At 55.0% G+C, this 25,803-nt stretch overlaps 2 protein-coding genes across 4 annotated transcripts; both read left to right on the top strand.

Annotated features, from left to right (window-relative positions):
* Window positions 1-1,936: 1,936 nt before the first annotated feature.
* DHRS13 (dehydrogenase/reductase 13) lies at window positions 1,937-6,145 on the top strand. Its single transcript, XM_082860837.1, has 5 exons — window positions 1,937-2,076; window positions 2,170-2,288; window positions 3,306-3,429; window positions 3,610-3,921; window positions 5,570-6,145. The coding sequence occupies exons 1-5, from the start codon at window positions 1,950-1,952 to the stop codon at window positions 6,010-6,012; spliced, it is 1,125 nt and encodes a 374-aa protein (XP_082716963.1). The 5' UTR covers window positions 1,937-1,949; the 3' UTR covers window positions 6,013-6,145.
* A 597-nt stretch (window positions 6,146-6,742) lies between these two features.
* Window positions 6,743-22,333, top strand: FLOT2 (flotillin 2). 3 transcript variants are annotated; one of them, XM_082860626.1, is made up of 11 exons: window positions 6,743-6,928; window positions 12,225-12,306; window positions 17,449-17,539; window positions 18,475-18,598; window positions 19,048-19,166; window positions 19,285-19,398; window positions 19,500-19,619; window positions 19,709-19,923; window positions 20,335-20,518; window positions 20,834-20,983; window positions 21,099-22,333. In XM_082860626.1, exons 1-11 carry the CDS (start codon window positions 6,880-6,882, stop codon window positions 21,135-21,137), a joined length of 1,287 nt encoding a protein of 428 aa, XP_082716752.1. In that variant the 5' UTR covers window positions 6,743-6,879; the 3' UTR covers window positions 21,138-22,333. The 3 variants fall into 3 exon arrangements, with proteins under 3 accessions (XP_082716752.1, XP_082716753.1, XP_082716754.1); XM_082860627.1 differs by lacking the exon at window positions 17,449-17,539 and adding an exon at window positions 15,348-15,438; XM_082860628.1 differs by lacking the exons at window positions 6,743-6,928; window positions 17,449-17,539.
* The last annotated feature ends 3,470 nt before the right edge of the window (window positions 22,334-25,803 follow it).

Genomic DNA, 25,803 nt, shown 5'->3' with positions numbered 1-25,803 from the left:
CCAGTTGTTTGCTATCATATTTTATCCACCTATTCTGGGGGAAGTCATAACACCTGGTTTTGTTTTTTTCCGCCTGGAGCCCTTAGCTGGGCATGGAGGCATTCATTAATATATTCAAGTATCACTCGAGTTCCTCCAGTTCCGCCCTTTGCCAGGCCTTGGTCTTGGTCTAGGTCACTTGCCGTGAGCAATCACCAGGGCCGATGTGGCCCCTGCCTCTTGGAGCTTAGAATCTAGTGCGGAATTTTGATTCGAATGTCTGGAGAACATGAAAAAGGAGAAATCCAATCTCTAGACTCAGCCGTGCCACAAGTAACGTGACTTGCGATCACAACTTTACAACTGTAGTTCCTCATCAGAAGATGATTCTACCCATTACCTTAATTCTAAGGCCCCCAAGCACCCTCTTTTTAAACCAAACTATTTCTTCCTCCTCGTACACTTACCTAAGAAACTTTATCTGAGAAGTTTTTCCTGAAGACCCTCTCCTACTCCTTAAAGAACACATCTGTGTGTATGCCAGCACTGTTAGAGTGGGTGGTACCTGTTCGCATATCAGGATTTTGCCTTGGCGGGGGTGGAGAGTGCATCCATTAATTTCATTAATATTCCATCCCTAGCCTCATCCCACAGTGTCAACACTTGAACACTGAATCCACAGTGCAGCTAAATAGGAAACTTCCCCATGGAATGTGAGGTCTGGCCCTGGCTTCCGCCTACTTGTCTAGCTGTGTCTCCGCCACTCTCCTACCCCTACCCTAATGGGCCTCTTGAACTCCTTAAGGACAAAAACATTATTCTGCTCGGTATTTCCAAGGCTAACTGCACTGCCGGGCATGCCATAAGTGCCAAACAATGGGTGCTAAATTGTACTAGAGTTTTTTCTCCTTTCTCCTGGCAAGTCACCTGGCCAGGAATACCCTTACCCATGCCTCCCTAGCTGTCCCCACCCACTTTGCCATCATAATCACTTCCATTCAGTGATGGTGCTTCTTTACCTATTTCTACCACCTGTGAGAATTTCAGAGACAAATTGCCTCCTGAAGGTCAGATAACAGATTTTACACTCTCTTCCTGCTTCCCTTCAGAAATGGAGGGGTGGGGGAGGCAGGGAGATAGACAGCTAATGAATGAGTGACTCCTGACAGCCCTTAACTGATGGTGCCACCCTGAACACACTGTGCCACCTCTGGCCTCTTTGGGAAGAATCCCAGAAGCTGAGGGCTGAATATGAGGATTAGGAATTGACGGGCTTGTGTCTACTGAGAGCAGAGCATCCAGGACTGGACCCACTCTCAGACACAGCAGCATTCATGTACCCACTCCTCTCCAGATGGGAAGGATTGCTATTTACTGACACCCAGAGGGCTCTCACATCTGCTTAGCCCCTGCTGCTCCAGAGCCCGGAACAAAGTACAGGTACATACGAAGACGGTCACTCAAGCACCCACTGACAGACTACAGATGCATGCACACACCTGGAGGGTCTCGAGGCCCACAGATACACACACCTACAAGGTGCTCACATGGGCACACACACACAGGATCCAGAGGCACGCACACAACCTAAAGGGCGATCCCAGGATCCATGGGCACATTACACACCAAAAAGTCATTCACGCCCTCCCTAGGGATTCATGTACATACGTAGAAGGCGCTCCCAGGGCCCAAGCGCACACATGCACCTAGGTTTTCGCACCAGCACACACCCAGAGGACGCAGACGCACGCCTAGGGGGCGCTCCCAGGGCCCACGCGCACACGCACGCACACACACCCCCTGCCCTGCCTCCCGCCCCCGTCCACCTCAGCCTCCGCCTCCGCCTTCGCCTTCGCGAGGCCGAAGAGCGCCTGTCGCCCTTCCAGGCCCGTGCGGGGCGATCCCGCAGCCTCCAGGCGGCGATCCAGGGCGGCTGGAAGCCTGAGCGGGAGCCCGGAGGCGCGGCCGGCATGGAGGCGCTGCTGCTGAGCGTGGGGTTGCTGCTGGGCGCCTACGTGCTAGTCTATTACAACCTGGTGAAGGCGCCGCCGTGCCGCGGCATCGCCAGCCTGCGGGGCCGCACGGCCGTGGTCACGGGTGAGTGCCGGCTGGCGGGCAGGGGGCGGGGAGGCCGGGACGGAGGGGGCGGTGGCCCGCGGGCTCAGTTCGGTTCCCGCCCGCCCTCCGCAGGCGCCAACAGCGGCATCGGGAAGATGACGGCGCTGGAGCTGGCGCGCCGGGGAGCGCGCGTGGTTCTAGCCTGCCGGAGCCGGGAGCGCGGGGAGGCGGCCGCCTTCGACCTCCGCCAGGTGAGGGCGGGCGGGGCCCGGCGGGACCGTGAACAGAGGACAGTCACACCTGGGACACAGGGGTGAGCAGAGCAGCTCGGGGCGGGTTTGGAGGAAACGCAGCCCCTGAAAGGAGAGTGCGGCTCGGTTCGCCAAGTGCAGAAGAGGGGGTGCACAGGTCTTCTGGTCACACAGCAAAAGGGCACCAGAAAAAAAAAAAAAAAAGGGCACCAGACCTGAAGGAATTAATTGCTATTCTAAGACATTTAAGGACCGGTAGAAGTTACATTAATGAAAGAGTCGGAAAGGGAAAAGCAGAGGGAACAGCATACGCAAAGGCCCTGAGGCAAATTAATTGGTCTGATTTAAGAAACCGATTAAAAGGTTTAATGAGGCTGGAACACAGAGTATGAGGAAAAGAGGCAAAATGAAGGGGCTGAACACTCTGAGCCAGGGCCAGGTTCCGAGGGCCCTTACAGACCCTACTAAGATCAGATTTTATAGAATGGGCAGTGGAGATGCAGTGAAAGGTCTTCCACAGGGTCTGGACTGTCAGAATAGCCTTTTGGAATGAACCCCTTGGTGGCCGTGTGGCGTCTGGTTTGGAGGGGGTAAGAGTGGGTTGGAGGACACCAGTGAGAAGTCTGTTGTAGCGTTTAGGGTAAACAATAATGGGCAGAGGGTATGATAATATTAATAATAATAACTTGCACGAGTGCGTGCCAGGCTCTGTTCTAAAGATTTTACATAGATTAACTCATTTAATCCTCACAATAGCTCTGAGACAGGTACTATTATTATTATTCCCACTTTACAGAGAACTAAGGCTCAGAAAGATTAAGCATCTTGCCCAAGGTCTCACTCTGGTAATAGGCAAAGTCAAGATTTGCATCCAGTGTTCACACACTTATCCACTATATTCTAACGCCTAGGGGCGGATCTTAGTAGTAGTAGGAGTTGAACTCTCAGAATTTGGTGCCTGGGGAGGGGGAAGAAGAGAAGGGTGCATATGACAGCCCAGCCCTTGCCACTCCACAGGAGAGTGGGAACAATGAGGTCATCTTCATGGCCTTGGACTTGGCCAGTCTGGCCTCCGTGAGGGCCTTTGCCACTGCCTTCCTGAGCTCTGAGCCACGGCTGGACATCCTCATCCACAATGCCGGTGAGGGGCAGCAGGCCCTGCAGGGGGGCGGCGGGTGGCCAGGGGGCAGCCGACCCCTCCAGCCAGGCTTTGCCAGGGGACGTGTGGGAAGGATGCCCCCTACCACCATCTCACGTGGGGGACACCGAGGCCTCCAGGAATCCCTCTGGAGCAGTTGCTCACACCTAGCCCCTGCCCCAGGGATCAGTTCCTGTGGCCGAACCCGGGAGTCCTTTAACCTGCTGTTGCGAGTGAACCACATCGGCCCCTTCCTGCTGACACACCTGCTGCTGCCCCGGCTGAAGACATGCGCCCCCAGCCGCGTGGTGGTGGTATCCTCAGCCGCCCACCGTCGAGGCCGCCTCGACTTCACACGCCTGGACTGCCCAGTGGTGGGCTGGCGGCAGGAGCTGCGGGCATATGCCGACAGCAAGCTGGCCAATGTATTGTTTGCCAGGGAGCTCGCCACTCAGCTTGAGGGCACTGGCATCACCTGCTATGCAGCCCACCCAGGTGAGACTTGGCTCTCTGGCTGCTCTGCTTTGTTTTGATTCCCCCTCTCCCATCCTCGCCCCCATCCCATGCTCCCCCAACCTCTCACTGAGCCACAGAATCTCAGGGTAGGAAGGAAGTCTGGTCCAAGGAGAGAACTGTTCCTTGCTGATCTTGAAGCTAGGCTCTCCTTGTCTGGGTTTTTCCTCTCACACCACAAACTTGGACGCTGACTGCTAGGTAGGGTATGGCAATGAATAAGGCCTAGGTTCTCACCCCAAGGAGCCATCCACATGACTGAACTGACTGTAACATGATGATAATGATGATGTTAGCTAATAATTATTCATTCCGGGAGCATTTACTGAGTACCTACTATGTTCCAGGCATTAATCTCAATGCAGGGGATGTAGCAGTGAACAAAACAAAGACCTTATCCTTGTAGAGTTTACATTCTACTTTAGAGAAGGGGGAGACAGCTAATAAATAAATATATATGGTGACAGGTGGTGATAAAGTGCTACGGGGCAAGATAAAACAGGGTAAGGGGACTAAGAAATGACAGGGTTGGCACAAGAAAAAGAAATGTCAGGGAGTGCTTTTTTTTTTTTTTTTTTGCGATACGTGGGCCTTTCACTGTTGTGGCCTCTCCCGTTGCGGAGCACAGGCTCCGGACGCGCAGGCTCATTGGCCATGGCTCACGGGCCCAGCCGCTCCGCGGCATGTGGGATCTTCCCCGACCGGGGCACGAACCCGTGTCCCCTGCATCGGCAGGCGGACTCTCAACCACTGCGCCACCAGGGGAGCCCAGGGAGTGCTATTTTTATCTATGGCAGTCAAGGAAGATGTATCTGAAAAGGTAACATTTGAGTAGAGGCCTGAAGGAGATGAGAGAATGAGGCATGAGGTTTTCTGAGGAGAAGAGTTAAAGAACAGAGTAAATAGCGAGTGCAAGGGCCCTGAGGCAGAAGTGCCTGGTGTGCTTGAGAAAGAACAGGGAGCCTGGTATGGTTGGAACAGAGTGAGAGCGGAGAGAGTGGCAAGAGATGAGGAATAGAGATGGGCTGGGTCATCCGGGGTCTGCGGGTCCACTGGAAGCATTTTGTCTTACAGTCTGAGTGATTTTACTGATGACTAAGACCCATCCCTGCCTTTAGGGAACAGTTTCCAGGATAACAAGATTTGCCCCACCCGTATTACCATACTGCATATTAGATAATCATTGCCTAAGGCTCATTAGTAACTATAATGTGACAATAATAATTATAGATAACCATTATTACACTCCATGCCTCTAACATCCGAAACAGTGTCTGGTCTACTACAGGTGTTAATAAATGTTTGCTGATTAAACAAAGGAATAGGAAAAAAGATGAGCTAGTAGAAAAGGTGGAGAGAGACAGAATTGTTCCAGGATGGGGACACAGCCTGAGCAAAATCTGGAAGATGAGGATATATAAGGAGTTTGGATGGAGAAGAGGAGCTTGCTGTTAGAAACGAGTGAGGTCACCTTGTCGGGGCCCTAAATACTACCGGGTAAATACTACCTTGGTTTCCCTGGAACTGGACTCTGTTCCCCACTCCCTTGTAGCCCTATTCTTGCTGCTTTTACCCTGGGCCCTCACCCACCGTCCTCCCTGCTCCTTCCTTCCTTTCTTCCTGTCCACAGGGCCAGTGAACTCGGAGCTGTTCCTGCGCCACGTTCCTGGATGGCTCCGCCCACTTTTGCGCCCAGTGGCTTGGCTGGTGCTGCGGGCACCACGAGGGGGTGCCCAGACCCCCCTGTACTGCGCTCTGCAGGAGGGCATTGAGCCCCTCAGTGGGAGATACTTTGCCAACTGCCATGTGGAGGAGGTTCCCCCAGCTGCAAGAGACGACCGGGCAGCTCGCCGGCTATGGGAGGCCAGCAAAAGGCTAGCCGGGCTTGGGCCTGGCGAGGGTGCCGAATCTGATGAAGATCCCCAGCCTGAAGACCCATATTCTCCGAGCAGCCCCCACCCTGAGGAGCCCACGGCTTCTGAACTCTACCCCAGCCCTCAGAGTTCACCAGACTTGTCTAAGGTCATGCGCCGAATTCTGGTTAAAGCTGAACCTGAGCTCCAAACCTCCTAACCCCCAGGCCGGGAAGCTTTCCAGGGCACTTGGTGGGCCTTGAAAACCTTAGCTGTGTGCCAGGCCACGCACTGGGCATTGAGAGGGTTGCAATTTTTACCTCCATGGTTACCTTCTGGGGCTTCAAGCTACATCCTGGACAGCTCGTTTCCTGATGGAAGGAAATAAAGGGTGATGATTTCTTCCTGAGAGTGACCGTAGCCCCAGATTGAGAGGTGGGGCGTAGTGTGCCAGATGCGGCTTCTCAGGAATTTGAATTTCGTATTTTCCAGGCCCTGCCCTCAGGAATGCTGATCAGCCCTGGATGAGGGCCTGGGAATTTGTGATCTGATGCACTGCCAACACTGAGAATTACTCAGCCGGGCCCTTTTCGACCGTGTAGCTAGGTAGTTGCATTATCCCCTTTTTCCAGAGGCGGGATTAGGCAGCCAGGTAAGGGACTCGCCCAAGGTCTCCCAGCTAGTAAGAGCAGGGGCTGAAATTGGAACCCCGGCGGGCTGACTCCAGGGCCGGCCGCTGTAAGGTGGGTGCTGGGAGGTGAGAAAGGGCAGGGCGGTTGTTATCGAGGCGCCCGGCGGGAGTGGAGGGACGCCTTTGAGGGCTGGGCCCCGCTATGGCGACCCCGTGCCATAAAGCGTGTTGACCGCCGCGGCTTGAGCTCTGGCAGCTTCCCTCGACACGCCGGCCCCGCCTTCCGCCGCCACACTTCCGGTGGGGCCGCGGCCGCGGAGGGGCGCGGGCGGGCGGCCGCTGGGGGTGGCGGGATAGGCTGGGCGCGGCCGGCGGTGCGGGCGGGCGCGGGTTGCGGGCCGGCTGCTGTTGTCCAGGTCTCTGCGCCCCCCGAGGGCCCTCCGTCCCGCCGGCGCCATGGGCAATTGCCACACGGTGGGGCCCAACGAGGCGCTGGTGGTTTCAGGTGAGCGGGCAGCGAGCGAGGGAGGTGGGTCTGGGACACCCAGGGCCTGGAGGGTGTTTGGGGCGGGGGCTGTGCCTGGGAGGGCGGGGGCCGGGCTGGGGAGCGAGCGGGGAGGGGCCAGGCCGGGGAAGGGCTCCGGGGGTGGGGCCTGAGCCTACGGCGTTCCGGGCCGCACCTGAGACCCCTTCCAGGAGGAACCCTCCCCCCAGTACTCCCATTTGCCGTGCTCTGCGCCCTAGGGCACGGGCCAGGGTCTCCCCCGCCCTGAATGTTTAACCGTGTTTATTCCCTCCTTTCTCTGCTTCCTCCCCTGACAGGGTCTCCCCTGTGGCCTAGGGGATCCCGAACTGAAGCCTTGGGGTTCCGGGAACAGTCTGGCCGGATGTCAGCGCCTGGGACGGGGGTTGGGTCGCAGGTGCACGTCTGGGGAGGGACCCTGGGCATGAATCCTTGGGCTCTGGGCACAGACCCGTTAATTCCCAGCAGGCTGGGTTTGCTGGGGTTAACTGGCACTGCCCGCCCCAGGGACGCGGGTGCGGCCTCTACAGAAACCTGGCTCTGTGTTGCTCTGGTTGCAAAATGCTGCAGGCTCCAGAATTTCTGTGAGCTTAGGTGGGGCTGGGGGACTGCAGTATTGGGGAGGGGAGAGATATCTTGCCTTAAGGCTGCTATTTAAATTGTATGTTTGGGTATCTTGGGAAGTGGCAGAAGCCTTTCAAGCCACCAATTCGTGCAGCCCCTGGCACGGGTGCTGGGGAGAGGCTGTGTTTCCTGACAGCTTGGAGGCCTGTAGCTGCAGGAATCCCTCATATCTTCCCACTGTCAGTGTGGCTTCTCCGCCTGTGCAGAGTTGTTAGGGCCGGCTGCAGAATGAACAGGAGAGGGTGGGCTGGGCCGGGGCTTGTAGCTGCCCACCTTTGAGAGGCGTGATGAATCCATTGGGCACTTTCACCCCAGAACATGGCCTCTGGCTCAGTTTGGATCTCAAAATCCATCTCTCCCCTGGGATGGGAAATCCCCAGTCTCCCTAACTAGCACCTTACTCCAGTGGGAGAATTAAGATCCTTCACTTCCCTAGGAATTCCCTGGTGGTCCAGTGGTTATGGCTCCATCCTTCCACTGCAGGGGGCCCGAGTTCGATCCCTGGTTGGGGAACTAAGATCCTTCACTTCCCTGAAAACCAGAAAAGATAGCCTTGGGGTCACCAGGGAGACCCCCAGAGAGCACTGAGGCCAAACCTGCTCCTCTGTAAAAACTGGGCCAGTCTCCCAGCCACCACTCCTAAAGAAGGTTTTTAGAAACCCAAATCTGCATTGCACTTGGTTTTTCTTGTGGGATTTCTCTCTAGAATCCTAGTGGCGCGGGGCAGGATGGGGGTGGGGGAGCCACTCTTCCGGTTTCACTGGATCTCCTAATCCTGAGGAGACAAAAGGTCCAGTCCTGTCTTTGTGGAGATCCTTGAGACTGAGGGGCAAGAGGAACCCCTGAGATGGGCTGCTCTGTGCCTTCCAGTTGCCAGGAACCCGGTCCTCTGGCCAGAGGCCAAGGCAGTGCTAGCTTCGAAGCTGTTTTAGGGGTGCGGAGAGGAGGCCATGCTGAGAATTAAGAGGACTGGAGTCAAGGGAGGGTGGAAGAGGAGAGAGAGAGAGAGAGAGAGAGAGAGAGAGAATGCCTGGCATAATATTACCTTCAGATTTGAGATGATCCAGCTGAGCTGTGGCTCTCTCTAGCACGTGGACTCCCAGCCCGGCGCCCCCCCCCCCGCCCCATTACTTGGGCCTGCATCTAAGTCCAGGGGCATCTCACACAGCCTACTTTCAGAAGGAGGATGTTGATAGATTTCATGGTCATCTTTTCCACTTGAAAAGTCTGGAGGTTCTTCTTCTTGTGTAACCCCCCTCCTTCATTCTGTAATGTAAAATTTTTTCCTCTGTTTCCGCTTTTGGGAGTTTAAAAGGGGAATCCAAATTCCATACACCTTCTCTCTTCTCTACAGTAGGTCAGAAGTTCTTAGCCTGGAGTTTGTGGATAGAATGTAGAGGTCTTCGTATTTGGATGAGGGGAGAATAGTACATTTTTATTCACACTAACCTAAACTGATATTTAGCGTTTCTTACGATTATTAACGTCCGCAACAATCCATGATAGTATTAGCAGGTATTTTCCTACCATTCTGCCTTTGTTGCAGGTACCGTAAGAACCGTTTACGCTCATCACTACTTTGAAATTAAGCCAGTTGTTAAAATATCTACCACGAGATCTTATTATTTAATGTATTACACAGAGCACATATTACTATATCACACATTTGGTGGTTTTAACATTTTGATAACTTTAATTTGTTTCTTCTGTATCTTATTTTATGCATTTATGAACATTTGGCCATTACCAGACTACTAAGGGGGATTTCGACTGAAGAAATCCCCCTTGTATGGGAGGTCCCTGGTGGTCTACTGGTTAGGATTCGGCGCTTTCACTGCTATGGCCTGGGTTCAATCCCTGGTCAGGGAACTGAAATCCCACAAGTCACGCAGCACCACCAAAAAAAGAAAAATCCCGCTTGTAGAGTTGTAGATGGTCTTCTTGACTAGTAGGAAGAAAAGGGTGGAAGAGGGGCAGGAAGGGAAAGGAGTGTTCCTGAGAGGGTGGACTGGCGCCTGTGTTTGGGGAGGGCTAAGAGTAGGACGGAGGTCATCATGGGATATTGTTTGATTTTTCAGCTTGGTTGAGGACAGAGCAAAGGAAAGCAGGTTGAGTTAGAAAAAGTGAGCTAACATTAGGAGAAACTTCCGGGTCTGGAGACAGTGAGAACTGGGGAGGTCAAGGAGGGGCCACCTAAGCGTCCTCTTTTGGGAGTGGTGCTCAATGTGACCAGGAAGCTGGGGGGAGGAAGATGCCTTCCAGGGGAGGAGGCTGCTGGGGGCGGGACAGCCTGGCAGTCCCAGCTTCCTGTTGTCGCTACCCCTGGGAACCTGGCCATGTTGCCCTTGGCTGAGGCCCAGCTTGGGCCGAGACAGCCTGCTCCCAAGGTCAGAGAATGAATTAAAGGTAAAGGGTGGACAGCCACCCTGGGCTCCCCCACCCCCATCCCGCCCCGCGCCACTACCACCACCCCTCCCACAGCACACTGAGAAGTCCCCGGGGTGGGGGGTGGGGGCGGTGAGGAATGAGGAAGTGATGGCTACTCTAGAAGTTATCTCCGGACATGAACCCCTAGGTCTGGCCTGGGTCACTGCAGGAGGCTACCACAGCAAGGAAGCTGTGCCCCAGCCCCGACCAGGCCAGAAGAAGTGGAACAAGCTGTGGTTTTGGACCCTCTTCCGGTTTCACTGGATCCCGAGATGGTTTGGGTTTCAAGTTGACTGCTTGTCCTTAGCGGCTTCCCTTACCCTGTCCCCAGGGCAGAGAAGGCTGCAGCGCCTTACCTTGAGCAGCGGCCCCGAGAACCCGTATCTCCAGGACCTAAGACCCCTTCCTGCCCCTGTGCACGCTGCGGGGCTGCTCCTGGCCCCTGGGCCTCGGGCTCGGCTGCTCACACCCTGTGCATAGAGCAGACCAGGACACAGGGCTGGCCGCCCAGTGGGCAGTGCCAGACACCGGCCCTCTGACTCGGCAGGCCCGACGCTCCTGCGGGGTCCTTGTTCCTTTGCCTCCGCCTGTTTAAAACTTGTCTCTGGTTCGTGGTTCTCTCTATTGTCTCTGCTCGGTTGTCGGCCTGACCACCCACCCAAACCCAGGCTCTAAACCTGCAGTGTCCGATATGGTAGCCACAAGCCACAGGTGGCCACTTAAATTTAAGTGAATTAAATTAAAATGCAGTTCCTTCGTTACACCCGCCACATTTCAAGTGCTCAGTAACAAGTGTCCCTAGTAGGTGCTTTGTTGCACAGCACAGCTGGGGAGCATTTCTGCTCTCGAAGGAAGTTCTCCTGGACAAGACTACTCTAGAAGTCATCCCCCCACGTGAACCCCTAGGTCTGGCCTGGGTCACTGCAAGAGGCTGCTTCTACCCAGCCTCCCTGACCCAGGTATCTTCCTCCCACTGCAAAGTGGTGTTTCTAAAATGCAAATGTAACTGTTGCTCCTTAGCTTAAATGACTCCCCCATCACTCAGACACACACACACACACACACACACACACACACACACACACACACACACACACACACACACACACACACAGAGCCTGATACCTAAGACACTCCATGATTTGCCCTCTGCCCCTCCACCCTGCCTTGTCCCCTCCCAAGGGGCCTGAGAGACACTGGCCCTGACCTTTGACCATGGGAGGCAAACACCCTAAGGCTTTCCTGAAAACCCGTTTGTGAACGAGGAAATGATGACACCCACTGGCATTTTCCCCATTACGTTTCCTTTGAATCGTCTGTTTCTGAACATGTCTGCACTGCAAGTGAACAGCCCCTCTTGCTTTTACTGAGTTTTCTTGAACTTGTTGAGTAATTTTGGCATCAGCAGAAGGGTTTGTGACAAGAATTTCAAGAAATGATTTTTCTCGTTTCTGTATAGAGAGCTGCCGTACGTGTCCACGGCATGAATCAGGTCGTGGCCAGGTTCAACATGCTATTTAGTTGATACACAGTTTTTCCAGGAATCACTTCCTTTTTAGGCCTTTTCCCTTTCTCTTTTCCAGTTGGTACCATGAGTTGGGCTCTGTTATGAGGCCTTGCCTTCCCCATCCACTCCCACAAGAAGAACGAATTCACTCTGAACCCCTGGGAGTAGAGAACCAGCCTCACTGTTGGACACGAGCAAGGCCCCAACCTTGGCTCAGAGTCTGTCTTCCGTTAGCCTCCCACCTGCATTCCCTCTGTGACTGCACTCACTCTGATAACAGGCGAATCGCATAGTATGACCATCATCCCAGGAAAAGGTCCCTCCTCCTAGTCTCACCTCTTTTAAGATAGGAATTTTATCTTCATCTCTGTTTCCCTAGCATGAAAAAATATTTGTTTGCTGAATGGATGGTTGAATCAAAGATGGAAGCTTTTCCATTCACTCCTGCCCACTGACCTCTCATCTGTTCTCTGAAAGCACTTACATTCTGAACTACTCATTGGCTACCCTCCTTTCTATGCAAATTGCCTGTCTACCAAACTAGATCCCAAGGCCCTTCAGGGCATACCTTCCATTTATTTGTAACCTCAGCACCTGGCACCCAGCAGTGGGAGTTGTCAAGTGTCAGAGCAGGCGAAGGCCCAGAGCTGCTGTTGGCGGCATGGAGGGTAGACAGACCCAAGAACTGACTGACCAGCAGTGGTTTGCTTTGCTCTCCAGGGGGCTGTTGCGGTTCTGACTATAAACAGTATGTGTTTGGCGGCTGGGCCTGGGCCTGGTGGTGTATCTCCGACACTCAGAGGTAAGGGCCTGGGGGCCAGCAAACCGGGCATCCTGGTGGGCAAGGGAGAAAAGGGTTTCCATCCTTACCCCCTTCACCCCACAGGTCAGCTAGAGCGTCTACCACTTGCTGCCTTCCACTCTGGGGGGCGGGACCTCCTAAGAAGCAGATGAAATGGGTTACACAGGGATGCAGGAGGTCTGTCTGTGGGCACCTCCTCCTTGGTGGGTGTGCTTTTTTCCATTGAGGGCATCACTTCTGTCCCAGAGAATTCAAGCAGAATGCTAATGCCCTGATTCTAGCTCAGAGTTATTCGCGAAGCCTTAATTACACACCTGTTTGGAGTGGGTCTAAGAAGGGAAGAAGGGCTGAAGGGACCCCTTACACAAACCCTCACCTGTGCAGGCCCTGGGACAATGCAGGCAGGGCCTAAATGGCAGAGAATGGATATATAGTCTGAAGGGGCTCTGACAGCAGCGTGTTAAAGACAAGGGGTAGGGATCTAAGGAATTGGCTCTGGGGCCGGGCAAGACGGCTCTGGACCTCCTAAATCAGTCTGGAGAGACTTACTCGGGGAAGGGAGGTTTCAGCTCCCCAGAGGGCCCACCGTCAGGCTCTACCTGCTGGCTTTCCCAGAGCCTGCCGCAGGGGTGGACTTGGCCTGGGCCTCTCCTGCCCCCTCACTGCCCACCCAGGAGGAGATAAGGCCCGGCCACCTCTCCACCAGCACCCCTTCCTGACTATGGGAGATCAGGCGAGGGGCCCAGATTCTTCCAGGCCAGGACCCAGGCAACACAGGCAGAAGAGCTGCGAAAGTGCGGGCATGTTGGCGGCGGTGGGGGTCATCTGAAGGGGAAGCAGCAGAGATTCCAGTGAAATCCCCTTCCTGGACCCCAGCCCCACCAGTCAGCAGAGAGATGCCCCATGGCCACACTGAGCTGCTAGTGCTTGGGGCTTCAGGGAGTCCGAGGGTGTTGGCTAGTGTCAGGGGCATGGGAAGCATGTCACCGCTTTTAAACTTCACTGATTTCTCACTAACCCCCTCCACTGTTCCATCTCTCCCCGCACCTGGCCCTGCCTGAGTTGAGGGATCCCGGGGGACTTTTCTGGCCCAAGGCCAAAAGTGTCAGAGAGTAATCAGTACTGGTCACAGCGTCCTCTCAGGCGGATCCTAAGCACTCCTGAGGGGGCCAGTTGGCCTGTCAGAAGCCCTGAGGTGCCCTCCGCAGGGACACTGTCACCCCACCCCACCCGCCATGGGGCGACAGAGTATCTTGTCAAGACACCTCGACATACAGCCATGCCGAGAGAGTTTGCCATTTGCCCAGAGACCTGTCCTGCCCGGGCATCCACTGCTGGGGCAACACCCAGCAGCCCTTTCTCCACATCCATGGTCCCCGCTCTGTCTTCTTGCTCCAGGGAGCAGAGCCCCAAGACAGGAGGGCCAAGCTCCTCTGACAGCAGGCTTGGAAGTGAGGGGTGGGGGCCCTTGTCCTCATCCTAGGAAACTGATCTCCCACATCCAGGCTCAGCATCCTCCCTCTGGTCCCACTTGCTGGGTAGTCTGAGCCTGCAGCCGCTCCCGTTCCTGGGCCCTGTTTGGGGCAGCCCCTTACCCAGCCCCTAGCCTGCTTGGGGGATATCTCCACAAGTTGGGGCCTTTATTTCCCTAGGCTGGCAGGAGCCTCTCAGGTCAGAGTAGAGGTTTCTAGCCCAGCCTCCCTTTTGAGATACTTTCCACAGCCATCCTACATGTCACCCCCCTTGGTGTCAGCCATTCTTCTCCAGAATCAGGGAAGTTCCTCCTGCTGCACTTTGCTGCCACATCCTGTCCTATCCTGAGGCCCTGATGTGGGCAGCTCTCTCTCCCTTGCCCGAGTGATTCCTCCACCTCTGGCATCTGAGCTGCAGCCTCCCTCCTTCGCTCCCTTACTCCCTCCCTCCTCCCTCTTTCCTGTCTCCCTCTCTCCTCCTTCCCCAAAAGAGAGCTTGGTGGATTCCTGTCTGAGCTGGGTCTAGAGTCCTCGCAGACCCAAGGGTGCTATTTTTAGGGGCTCAAGTGAAGGCAACCTTTGCACATCTGCATGGCTGGAGTCCCCAGGGCTGGCACTGCGAGAGTAGAGTTGGGGGATCCACATTGCCTACTGCTTCCCGTCCCCCCAGTCCACCTGCTTCTGCTCCGTCACCTCAGCCTCCCTCCTCCCTTCCTCTGGTGTAAGGAACCTTCCATGCTGTCCACAGCCTGGCCTCCGCCTGGCCCAGCACCCTGCACACACTCTCACACACGCTGCCCTAGGAAGGCCCAGCTGGGGGGGCCAGGTAGCTTTGAAGCACTTGGTTTCCTTTGCCGTGACTCTGTGCTGTGCCCCACTCTAGAAATTCCAAAGTGAACGACTCCGTTGTCTCCCAGTTGTTGTTCCTGTGAATATCCTGGCAGGGGCGCACTTTCTGCCCCAGCCTTCCTTGACACACCCTTCCCCCTGATCAGAAAATCCGAAAATCGAGGGAGGGGGCTTTTCTGGCCCTAAATTGCCTTCTTAGTGATATGAAGCACAGGCCTTGAGGGTTTGTGCCCCCAGCAGGATTCAGTATTTTCTGTGGCTCATTAATCCCCAGAGTGGCCTCCCCCGCCAATTCTGGAAACACAGGTTAGCCTGTGTCCGGAGGGTGGAGCTGAGGCTGTCTCGCAGATTGTGCCGGGAATCTCCTGGGAAAGTGAGGTGGTGGGTAACCCAGGTGCCCTATGCACAGGCCTCCCAACCTCAGGTCACAGGCCCAGGGCATTGGCCGACTTTTCCTCCAGCCCAGTAGCTCCTCACTGGAAGGGTATGGGGGCTAGAGAAGAGACCCAGAGGCCTCAGGCCAGCAAGGGGGTGTCTCTGTCCCCCTACGGCCCTAGGCTGAGCTGGCAGCGGGGGGAGCTGAAGTGCTAAGAGCAGCCCCGCCCCACCCCCCAGGCGTCAGGCTTTGGGTGCTTGTCTGGTAACCACTGTGTGTGTTTGCTGTGTCCCCTCCTACCCCTTCCTGTCCCTACCTCTCCCCACCCCCTGGCTGCTCCTCAGACTGTCTCTGGAGGTTATGACCATCCTGTGTCGCTGTGAGAATATTGAGACGTCGGAGGGGGTCCCGCTATTCGTAACAGGGGTTGCACAGGTAATAACCCACCTGCTTCCCTCCTCTGTGTCTAACCTTCTCTCTTCCTGCCCTGCGGGGCCTGGCAGGCAGGCGCCGGATGGACTCCACTTCTGAGAGTGTGCCTCTCTCCCCTCTGCTCCCACCTCTGCTGCTCTGGGTGGCAGGATGGATCCCTACAGATCCCCAACTCCCTTGCCCTCGCTCACTGGGGCTGCTAGCGGGGAAAGGGCGAGGGCTTCTGGAAGCTCTGCCCAAGTCTGCCAGTGGGGGTCCTTGGATGACAAGCCTAAATTGGGAGTAAGTTGAGGCAGGAGACACAGGCCCTTTAGTGACAGAGCTGGGCTGTCTGGGCAGAGGGTTCCGGCCTAACGACTCCTACAGAAGTCCTAGCCCTCCAGGCACCACGGAGCCCCTTGCCAGCCCCTGCTCCAGGCTGACACCTCAGTGTCAAGCCCTAGTCCTCCCTGCAGGGCCAGGAGATGCGTCCCAGGGGGAGTTCTGTTCACCCCGCCGCTTGACGCCCCCCAATTTCCTGCCCCTAATTTGTGTTGAGGGACCTTTGAGCAGATCTCTTGTCACCAGACTTCAGCTTCCGCATCCGTGAAATGGGGAGAATTACGCCCTCCCTGTGCCTTGTAGGAATATTGGAAAGGCGAGTAGAACAATATGAGGGCGCTTTGGGATTTTCAGGGAAGAAGTGCTAGAGGAACCCCATCTGTACCATGAACACGATCTCATGATCTCACTTGGAAAAGCAAGTGACCTGCTGTCTCACTCCTCACTGCCACGCAGCCGTAGCTATGAAACCCTTTCTTGAGCAAGGGCGTTGAGCAGCTCCAAGTGCTTTCTTCATGACATGCAAGTTCCCATCTTCATTGCTTCATTCACCAGCTCCCTGTTGAGCACCTTGTCAGCTCCAGGCACTGAGGAGGCAGCGATGAACATCAGAAAACCCCTGGCTTCTCAGAGCCTGCATGCTGGCAGGTCCCCAGGCTGGAAGAGACCTACATGTCACCTTGCCCATCCCCTTCCCTCTCATGAAATTGTCTTCCAGCTTCTCAGGCAAAACCCCTGCACCACCACACCCTTCCTCACCCATCGTGTTATCCCTAATGGGAAGGGGACTGTCCCCATCGCACCCACCCCTTGTAGCCACAGGAGGGAAGGCTTCAGGGCAGAGGCCTGAGAAGAAGCTCAGAGCGCCTTGTGTGGAATGAGTAGGGTCCAGGCCTCTCTCGACCCGCTTCCAGAGCAGCCTCATCTCCCTCCAAACCCACGTTCTGCTTGAAACGGCTGCAAATGCCCAGGTCCCTTTTCAGCTGGGTGCTGTGGACCCTCGAGGACTCAGGTTGTCTGGGCAGAACAGCTCTTCGTAGGATTAGTGCTCCTTGGCCAGGAAGCTCTAGTGTGACCCCAGCCCTTTCCCCCACTGGCCCACCTGGCCCCAACCCCAGCGGGTGGGCTTCAAGTCCTAGCCTGTTGCCAGGTAGAGGGACCAGGCCGGGATTCCCTCGCGGGGGCAGACTCCCAGCGTGCCAGGCTACAAGGCAGAGCTTTCTCAGCAGCCTCCTGGGGCATCCCAGGGTGTGAGCAGACCCAGGGAACAGGTGATGGCATCCCTGGACGGCCCGCACAGCACGGCCTAGAGGACCAGCATTGACGTGCTGTCCCAGGACACACACACAACTACATCTGTAGACTCTGCCCACCCCCGATCCTCCAGCCCAGACCACCCACTCCTCTGCTTCCCTTTCCCACTCCTCCAGCCAGGCTGACCTGAGCAGAGGACACGTGTGCACGTGGGTAGCACACTCCACTCCTTCCTGTGAGCCCTCTGCACCCCACCCCCCGCCTGCTTTCCCACCCATCTCCTCCTCACATGCTCTCAGCTCTGACCCCTTAGAGGGTCCTCCCCCGCAGCAGGACCCCTGGCCTATCCCAGCCGGAGCAGTGAGGTGTCGCACTCTTTCCCCGCACCCCAGGCCCTGGGCCCCCAGACCCATGTCCCTGTTTTGCGTTTCTTGGCAGGATTTCCCTAGAGATTATGACGTTGCAGCCCCGCTGCGAGGACGTAGAGACGGCCGAGGGGGTAGCTTTAACTGTGACGGGTGTCGCCCAGGTATAGTAACTCAGCAGCCCCGCGCATGTCCGTTGAGCTGCCTCGTCCCCATGCTGGGGTTTGGGGGGGAGGAGGAGAGGACGGCAGCCAGGGGCAGTCTCCCTCCAGCGCCCCTGCCCCCGCCCCCCCTGCCAAGAGTGTCATCGCCACTGGAACGCACTCGGCCTCTTGGCCGCCCAGCAGGACTAACAGACACCCCTTCTCTCCCCAGCGGGCCCACGGAGGACAGAACCAGTGCTGAGAACTCCTGTCTCACTAACCCCACCCCGTTCTTTGCAGGTGTCAGAAATGCCAAGCCCCAGAATCCAAGCCTTCCCTGTTCCCTGGGTAGGGGGCTGCAGGTGGGGACCAGAGGGCGAGGCCACGTGAGGCAGGGGAGCTCTGGAGTCGGAGGCCGCGTTATCTTCCCAGCTCAGTGCCTGGCCAAGGGGCTTCCTGCTCTCCAGAAGTCCACACAGGGCAGGTTCAGCCATGTTCTAGGCCTCTGGTGAGGGGGTTGTCGGCTTAGTGTCTTGGGAGAGAAAGGCAGGAGGATGCCCACCCTCAGTGGCGAACCCCGGACCTGTCTCCTGCCCTGTCCCGGCTCTCTTTCCTAGTCTGTCTGTCTGTCTGTGCCCCTATTGCTCATTCTCCTTTTTGCAGAGACCTGCAGGCTGAGGGGCAGAGAGTGGACTGGAGGGGTAGTGGGGAGCCCCAAATGCCCAGGAGAGAGGCCATGGCAGGGCCTGGGGCTGCCAGTGAAGATGAAGCTTCTCAGTATGAGTTCCTCCTGTCTTCTCCACACTGGAGGCCTCAGACAGACTCCACCCCCTCCCAGCCCCTAGGCCTCCAGGTCCTGAAAAGGAGGGGAGGGGTACCATCACCATCCTCCTGGGTCTGGGGCCTCCGTCTGCCTCCCTCCAGCCTGGCTCAGGCGCCTCTGTGACTACCGGCAGGTGAAGATCATGACCGAGAAGGAGCTCCTGGCCGTGGCCTGCGAGCAGTTCCTGGGCAAGAGTGTGCAGGACATCAAGAATGTCGTCCTGCAGACCCTGGAGGGGCACCTGCGCTCCATCCTCGGTGAGGCCCTGCCCAGCCCAGGGACCCCTCTGCTGCCTTCAAGGAGCCTCACAGTGTCCCCAGGCCATGGCCAGGGAGGGGACAGGGCGAGCAGGGGGTTCTGTCTGTCAGTCCCACTGAGATGCTTCTAGCTGAAAAGCTGATACCTTTTCCGTCAAGTATTTCCTTTCAAAACATGAGGTGACTTGAGTGAAGAGGAGGGCATTGAAGTAGGGGGGGAGCGGTTGTCAGTCTGGTCAGGCACCTGGTGCTGCTTGGGACACTTTTCCTCATCCTGCCTGGACCCTGCAGGAGGAGGCTCAGTGTTAGACACTGTTAAGAAGAAACCAAGGAAGACCCAGCTCTGATGGCGTGACCCCTGCTACACTCAGACCTCCACCTGCATGCCTCCTCCCTTTCCCAGCTGGTTGGGCCCCTGGGGAGCCAGCCCACGATGCTTCTGCCCTCAGGGACCCTGACAGTGGAGCAGATCTATCAGGATCGGGACCAGTTTGCCAAGCTGGTGCGGGAGGTGGCAGCCCCCGACGTCGGCCGCATGGGCATCGAGATCCTCAGCTTCACCATCAAGGTGCAGTGTGATGGGAAGCCTGTGGCCTCTGCGTCCATCCGGGAGTGGGGAGCTTGGCCAGAGGAGAACCTTTATGCCTCTGACTGTTCCCAGGGATGACTCCCCCTTCCCTCCCCAGGACGTGTATGACAAAGTGGACTATCTGAGCTCCCTGGGCAAGACGCAGACCGCTGTGGTACAGAGAGATGCCGACATCGGAGTGGCCGAGGCTGAGAGGGATGCAGGCATCCGGGTATGTGGGCTTTCCTTCCCAGCCCCAGGGACAGGGAGCTCTGGGATGGTGGGACCACGGTTGCTCAGGGGACCCTGAGCACCTGCCCCTCCTGCTCCCAGGAAGCCGAGTGCAAGAAGGAGATGCTGGACGTGAAGTTCATGGCAGACACCAAGATCGCCGACTCCAAGCGAGCCTTCGAGCTGCAAAAGTCAGCCTTCAGCGAGGAGGTCAACATCAAGGTGAGAAGCCGTAGGGCATCCCGAGTTGGGGCTCAGGGCCCAGGACTTGGCAGCCAGCCTCTGACACGCTGACCACACTCCCGCCCCAGACGGCTGAGGCCCAGCTAGCTTACGAGCTACAAGGGGCCCGTGAGCAGCAGAAGATCCGGCAGGAAGAGATTGAGATTGAGGTCGTGCAGCGCAAGAAGCAGATTGCAGTGGAGGCGCAGGAGATCCTGCGCACAGACAAGGAGCTCATAGCCACAGTGCGCTGCCCCGCCGAGGCCGAGGCCCACCGCATACAGCAGATCGCCGAGGGCGAGAAGTAGGTGCCACTGGGGCCCGGGCTGGGGGATTAGTCCAGCTCCTCTGCCACCCATGCACTCCCTCCACTCCTGACCGAGCTTGGGGGCCCCTTCTCCCCCACTGTGAAGTAGGAGTGACCCGCCTCCCCCACGGGATTGTTGTTAGGAAGACTGAATTAGATGTAGGAGGTTTAAGGGCCTGGTATGGTGCCTGGCACAGAGGGCACCTCTGCTTGGTCCCCTCTCTCATTTGCATCTGGGAGCCAGTGCCCTCTCCTTGGCCAGATCCAGAAGGCCAGGGCACGCCCCTCTCGTGGGTCCCCCACCCCTGACACCTGCCAAAGCAGAGGCTCGGGGTTTGTTGGCCCCCAGGCAAGGCTGGAGGGGCCCCCGGCACTTCCCACTGATCCTGCCCACCCGGGCTCCCCCAGGGTGAAGCAGGTCCTCTTGGCACAGGCAGAGGCTGAGAAGATCCGCAGAATCGGGGAGGCGGAGGCAGCAGTCATCGAGGCGATGGGCAAGGCAGAGGCTGAGCGGATGAAACTCAAGGCTGAGGCCTACCAGAAATACGGGGACGCAGCCAAGATGGCCTTGGTGCTGGAGGCCCTGCCCCGGGTGAGGCTCCCACCCCAGCCTGGGACTGGCTGGGCAAGCGCTGGACTTCTCTGGACTTTGTCCGTAACACAGCGACAGGCTGGCTGGGAGGGTTAAATTGGGGAGTACTCAGCAGTGGGGAGAGAACCCCACAACAGGCATAGGCTCATCCCTAACCCACTGGGCCATCTGACCATGAATTGCAAATGAAGGCCACCCAGGCTACACTGGGATTGGGTGAGGTAGAGACGGGAGGGAGAGATGCTGGACAGGGCAGGTGGATGGAGTCTGAGTACCAACCAGCTCCCCCCCCGCCCCCCCCCCCCCGCCTCCTAGATTGCTGCCAAAATCTCCGCCCCCCTGACCAAAGTCGATGAGATTGTGGTCCTCAGTGGGGACAACAGCAAGGTGACCTCAGAGGTGAACCGACTGCTGGCCGAGCTGCCTGCCTCTGTGCACGCCCTCACGGGCGTGGACCTGTCTAAGGTGGGTGTCTAGCCATCTGCGGTCGGTTGCTGGGCAGCCCAGTGGACTGGCCCAGGCGGAGCGGTCGGTTGGGGGCCCCGGAACCAAGGCCTCATGGCATCTCCCATCCTTGCAGATACCGCTGATCAAGAAGGCCACCGGTGCACAGGTGTGAGGTCCCGAAGGCTCACACCGTTCAGCAGCCACCGCCCCCTCTTCAGCACCCGTTTTAGTACCACAGGGACAACGGGAACGTTACTGACTCTGGTGCCTTATTTTGTAGGGACCAGGAGTGCTGCGTGTTCAGGCCTCTGGCTGTCTTCCCTTCTCCCCTGTCTCTGTCTGTCTCCGTCCTCTTCTCCTCTACCCCACACCCTCATTTTCACTGCCACATTTGTCTGGTTTGTCTCTTCCTCCCTTATCTTCCTGTACGTTTCTTCCTTTGTCTGTTTGTCTTTTTCTCTCCCCTCTCCTCCCATCCTCTACACACGTCATGTAGTTTAGGCTGAAGATGTTGAGTATAATCATTGTCTGTCTGTTGGGGGGTGGCCCTGCTGCTCCTCAGAATCCTGGTGCCTTGAAGTTTTCTGTGCATCTGTCCATCCCCCCTGTGGCCCCAGCCAGAGCTTCAGCATGGGTGCAGGGATTCTGGGTAGGACGGCCACCCTGCCCTCTCCTGGCCTGGTCCCTGCCCCCAGGAAGCCCCCAGCCTCGCACACTCTGGCCCTTCTCGGCCCAGGTTATCTGTGGCTGCAGGCCCAGGGCCAGCACCATTCACTAACCCCGTGCCCAGCCCCAGGTCTGCTCTCATACCTTACCTCTTTCTCCCCCGCCCAGGGGCACGGAGGGAAGGCCTCCTGTGTAGAGCAGCTCCCTCAGTTTACTACTGCCTTAGGAGGCCCCTGCTTGTGCTCAGGGAAGTCCCCTTCATGGACATGTCCCTACTAGGTGGAGTGGGGCTTGGTCCCAACTCTGCTAAGCCCTTCTGGGATCAGGATCTAGCCCTTCTGGAGACTAGAAAGTGTAGAGACCCTCTTCCTACCAGGGCTGTACTGTCCTGGGTGTCGGGCTGGGCCCTTCCAGTGGGCAAAGCTCTGGTACCCTATACAGAATCCAGTGCTGTAGACTGGCCAGACTCCACACCCCTTGTGCCAGCTTCCTTCCTGGCCAGAGTGACTAGGTTCCAGCCATGGGGAAGCAGCCCAGTCCTCTGTGTCCTTGCTCCAGTGGAGGCAGAAGAGCCCAGGACCCAAGCATCCTGTGGTCCCAGTCCCCCACCCCTTGCCCTGCCCCAGCCTGTGTAGCCGTTCCTGCATGTGGATGCTGCATGTGTGGTCTGGGGCTTGGACGCTGCACTGCCCCGCTGCCCGTCCCTTCTGGTAAATAAAGATCTGGTTATGCCCACACCCTGTATTGTGTCTTTTGCGAGGGGAGAGACTGGGAAGCAAGAACCAGCCAGGTCCCCCACCCCCTACACCCCTTCAGCCTGAAAGCTGCACTTTGCCTGTTCTTCCCCACCCTAGCCACTGGGGGGCACCAGCACCCAGGCCATGCCCCCTTAGCATTCTAGAGCAGGGCCGCCATCGCCCAGGTGCTGAAGCCAGACCTGAGGCCAGGGAGACCTGGCTCCACTGCAGACAGAAGACGGAAGGGGCTGCCAGGTTCACTGCACCCCTGCCCATCCTGAGCCCTACTGCGTAATGGAGACTGTTTCTCAAGAGCGTGAGCCCTGGAGTCGGACTGCTTGGGTTTAAATTTTAGTTCTGTTGGTCATCACCTGTGTAATCTTGGGCAGGTAGCTTCATCTTTCTGGGCTTCAGTATTTGTATTCATTTTACAAATTTAATGCTTCCTATGTGCCAGGAATTGTCCTAGATGCAGGGGAGACTGCGGTGAATAAAACCAATCCCTAGCTTTTAGAGCTTACATTCAGGTGGGGGGAACAAAATAAGAAAAACTGGATACACACTATGTTAGATAATGGTATGTGCTAAGGAGGAAAATAAACAGGGAAAGGAATAGGAAGTTCGGGAGGGTGTTGAAACTTTAGTGTGAGGAAGGCCTCATTGAGAAGGTAGCACTGAGGAAAGCAAAGGAATGAGTCATGCAGATATCAGAGAAGGGCTTTCTGTCCAGAGCCTCTGACACGGAAGTGTGTCTGGCATGACTGAAAAACCAGCAAGGAGGTCAGTGTGTTTGGAAGTGAGTGAATGAATGAGCAGTGGGGTGAGTGGTGGGAGATGAGGTCAGGATGGAAACCTGTTTCTGGTTCATGTAGAATCTTAATGGGGCCTATTTTTGCCTTTGCTCTGAGATGGGAAACCACTGAAGGTCTTCGAAAGAGAAGTGATGTGATCTGACACATGTAAAAAAGATCATTCTAGGCACTGAGACAATCCAAGGGAGACAGGAAAATCTTTTCCAGAAATGGTGGAATAACTGAGTCTAAATGAGAAAAAAATTGGGACTTCCCTGGTGGTCCAGTGATTAAGACTCCGAACTTCCAACGCAGGGGGCGAGGATTCAATCCCTGGTTGGGGAACTAAGATCCCACATGCTGTGCCGCAAAAATACATAAATAAATAAATGAGAAAAAAATTGAGTCACAAGCCCTACCTCATTCCATATATTGATACAAAAACTAGTTTGAGATGGATCATAGATCTAATGTAAAAAATCAAACCATAATGCTTATAAGACAAGAGGGAAATGTTTCTGTGACCTTCGCACAGGCAAGATTTCTTAGGACAAAAACAACAAAAATAAAGCACTAACCATAAAGAAATTAGACCATCAAAATAAGTCTCTGTTCATCAAAAGAAGCTTAAAGTGAGAAGGCAATCATAGTCAGAAAAAACATTTACAGTATGCGTTTCTAACAAAGGGCTTGCATCTCATTTAAAAAGAGCTCCCAGGGAGTTCCCTGGCAGTCCGATGGCTAGGACTCTGCGATTCCAGTGTCGTGGGCCCTGGTTCGGTCCCTAGTCAGGGAACTAAGATCCCACAAGCGGCTGGTGTGGCAATAAATAAGTAAATAAAAAGAGCTCCCACAAATCAATAATAGAAACACAACACAATACGAACGTCACTCTTAATGCTCTGCTGAAAATAGAATGGAGAGGGACAGTTGCTTCTTACCTGTATTGCAATAATACAGGTGAAATATGATGGTTACTTGGACCAATGGGGGCTGGTGAGAAGCACTCAGATTCTGGATCTATTTTGAACTAACCAGAGTTGCTGACATTGGGTATAAGAGAAAAAGAAGGGAAAGAAAATGCCCTCAGTATGCCATGTTCATGAATGTAAAGACAGTATTACAGGGACTTCCCTGGTGGTCCAGCACTTCCACTGCAGGGGGCACGGGTTTGGTCTCTGGTCGGGGAACTAAGATCCTGCATGCCACACAGTGCGGCCAAAAAAACAAACAGATTCAGTATTGCAAAGATATAATTTCTCCCAAATTGGTCTATAGGTTCAATATAATACCAATCAAAATCCCAAGAGATTTTTAATTGACAGACTAATTCTGAAGTTATGGGGAAATGCCAAAGGACCAAGAATAAGCAAGACAAGCTTGAAAAAGACTGAAGTCGGAAGATTCGAACTATCAGATGTCCAGACTTTTAAAGTTTTAGTAATCAAGACAGTGTGATACTGGCACTTGGTAGACCAATGGAATAGAACAGAAAGTCCAGAAAAAGACCCACGCTTGTTTTATGACAAAAGTGGCAATGCAGAACTGTAGGGAAAAGACAGTCTTTTCAATAAACGATACTGGATATCTGGGGGGGTGGGGATGGTTCTTGACCTTGAACCTCACACTGTACATGAAATCAGTTCCAGATGGGTTGTGGATCTAAATGTTAAAAGTAAAACTGTAAAACATATAGAAAATAACAGAATATCTTCATGACCTTAGGATAATCAAAAAAGTTTTTTAAACAAGTCAAAACTCAATAACTATAAGAGCGGAAATTCCCTGGCGGTCCAGTGGTTAGGACTCAGTGCTTTCACTGCAGTGGCCTGGGTTCAATCCCTGGTCAGGGAACTAAGATCCCGCAAGTCTGGAGGTGTAGCCAAAAATAATAAAAATAATCAAGTATATCTGTTTATCAAAAGACATACTAATCTCCAGAGAATTATACTGAGCAAAAAAGATCAGTACCAAAATGTTACATACTACATATATGATTCCAATTATATAACTTTTATTTTTAATTGTGGTAAATTACACATAACATAAAATTGACCATCTTAACCAATCTGAAGCCTACATTTCAGTGGTAGTAAGTACATTTATATTATTATGTAACCATCACCACCATCCATCTCCCAGAACTCTTTGTATTTTGTAAAACTGAAACTCTACCCATTCAACAATAACTCCCCATTCTTCCTTGTCCCTGGTCCCTGGCAACCAACGACCTACTTTCTGTTTCTATGCATTTCACTACTATACATACCTCACATAAGTGAAATCATAAAATATTTGCCTTTTTGTGACTGGCTCCTTTCACTTAGTATAACATCCTCAACGCTGAATAACATCCCATTGTATATATTCACCGCATTTTGCTTATCCATTCATCTGTTAATGGACACTTGGATTGCTTCCATGTTTTAGCTATTGTTTTTGTTTTGTCCCCCCACCCCCCACACACCCCCCGCCACCAGGGATTGAACTCGGGCCCTCAGCAGTGAAAGCTCCGAGTCCTAACCACTGGACTACCACGGAATCCCTATTTCTAATTTTTTGAGGAACTATATTTTTTTCCACAGCAGCTGCACAATTTTATATACCCACCACCTACCAACAGTGTACAAGTGTTCCAATTTCT

The sequence above is a fragment of the Leucopleurus acutus genome (assembly GCF_964270905.1).
Source record: "Leucopleurus acutus genome assembly, chromosome: 19".
Lineage (NCBI taxonomy): Eukaryota > Metazoa > Chordata > Mammalia > Artiodactyla > Delphinidae > Leucopleurus > Leucopleurus acutus.
Note: the sequence above shows the minus strand (reverse complement) of the source record. Positions and strands in the feature narration are given on the sequence as shown.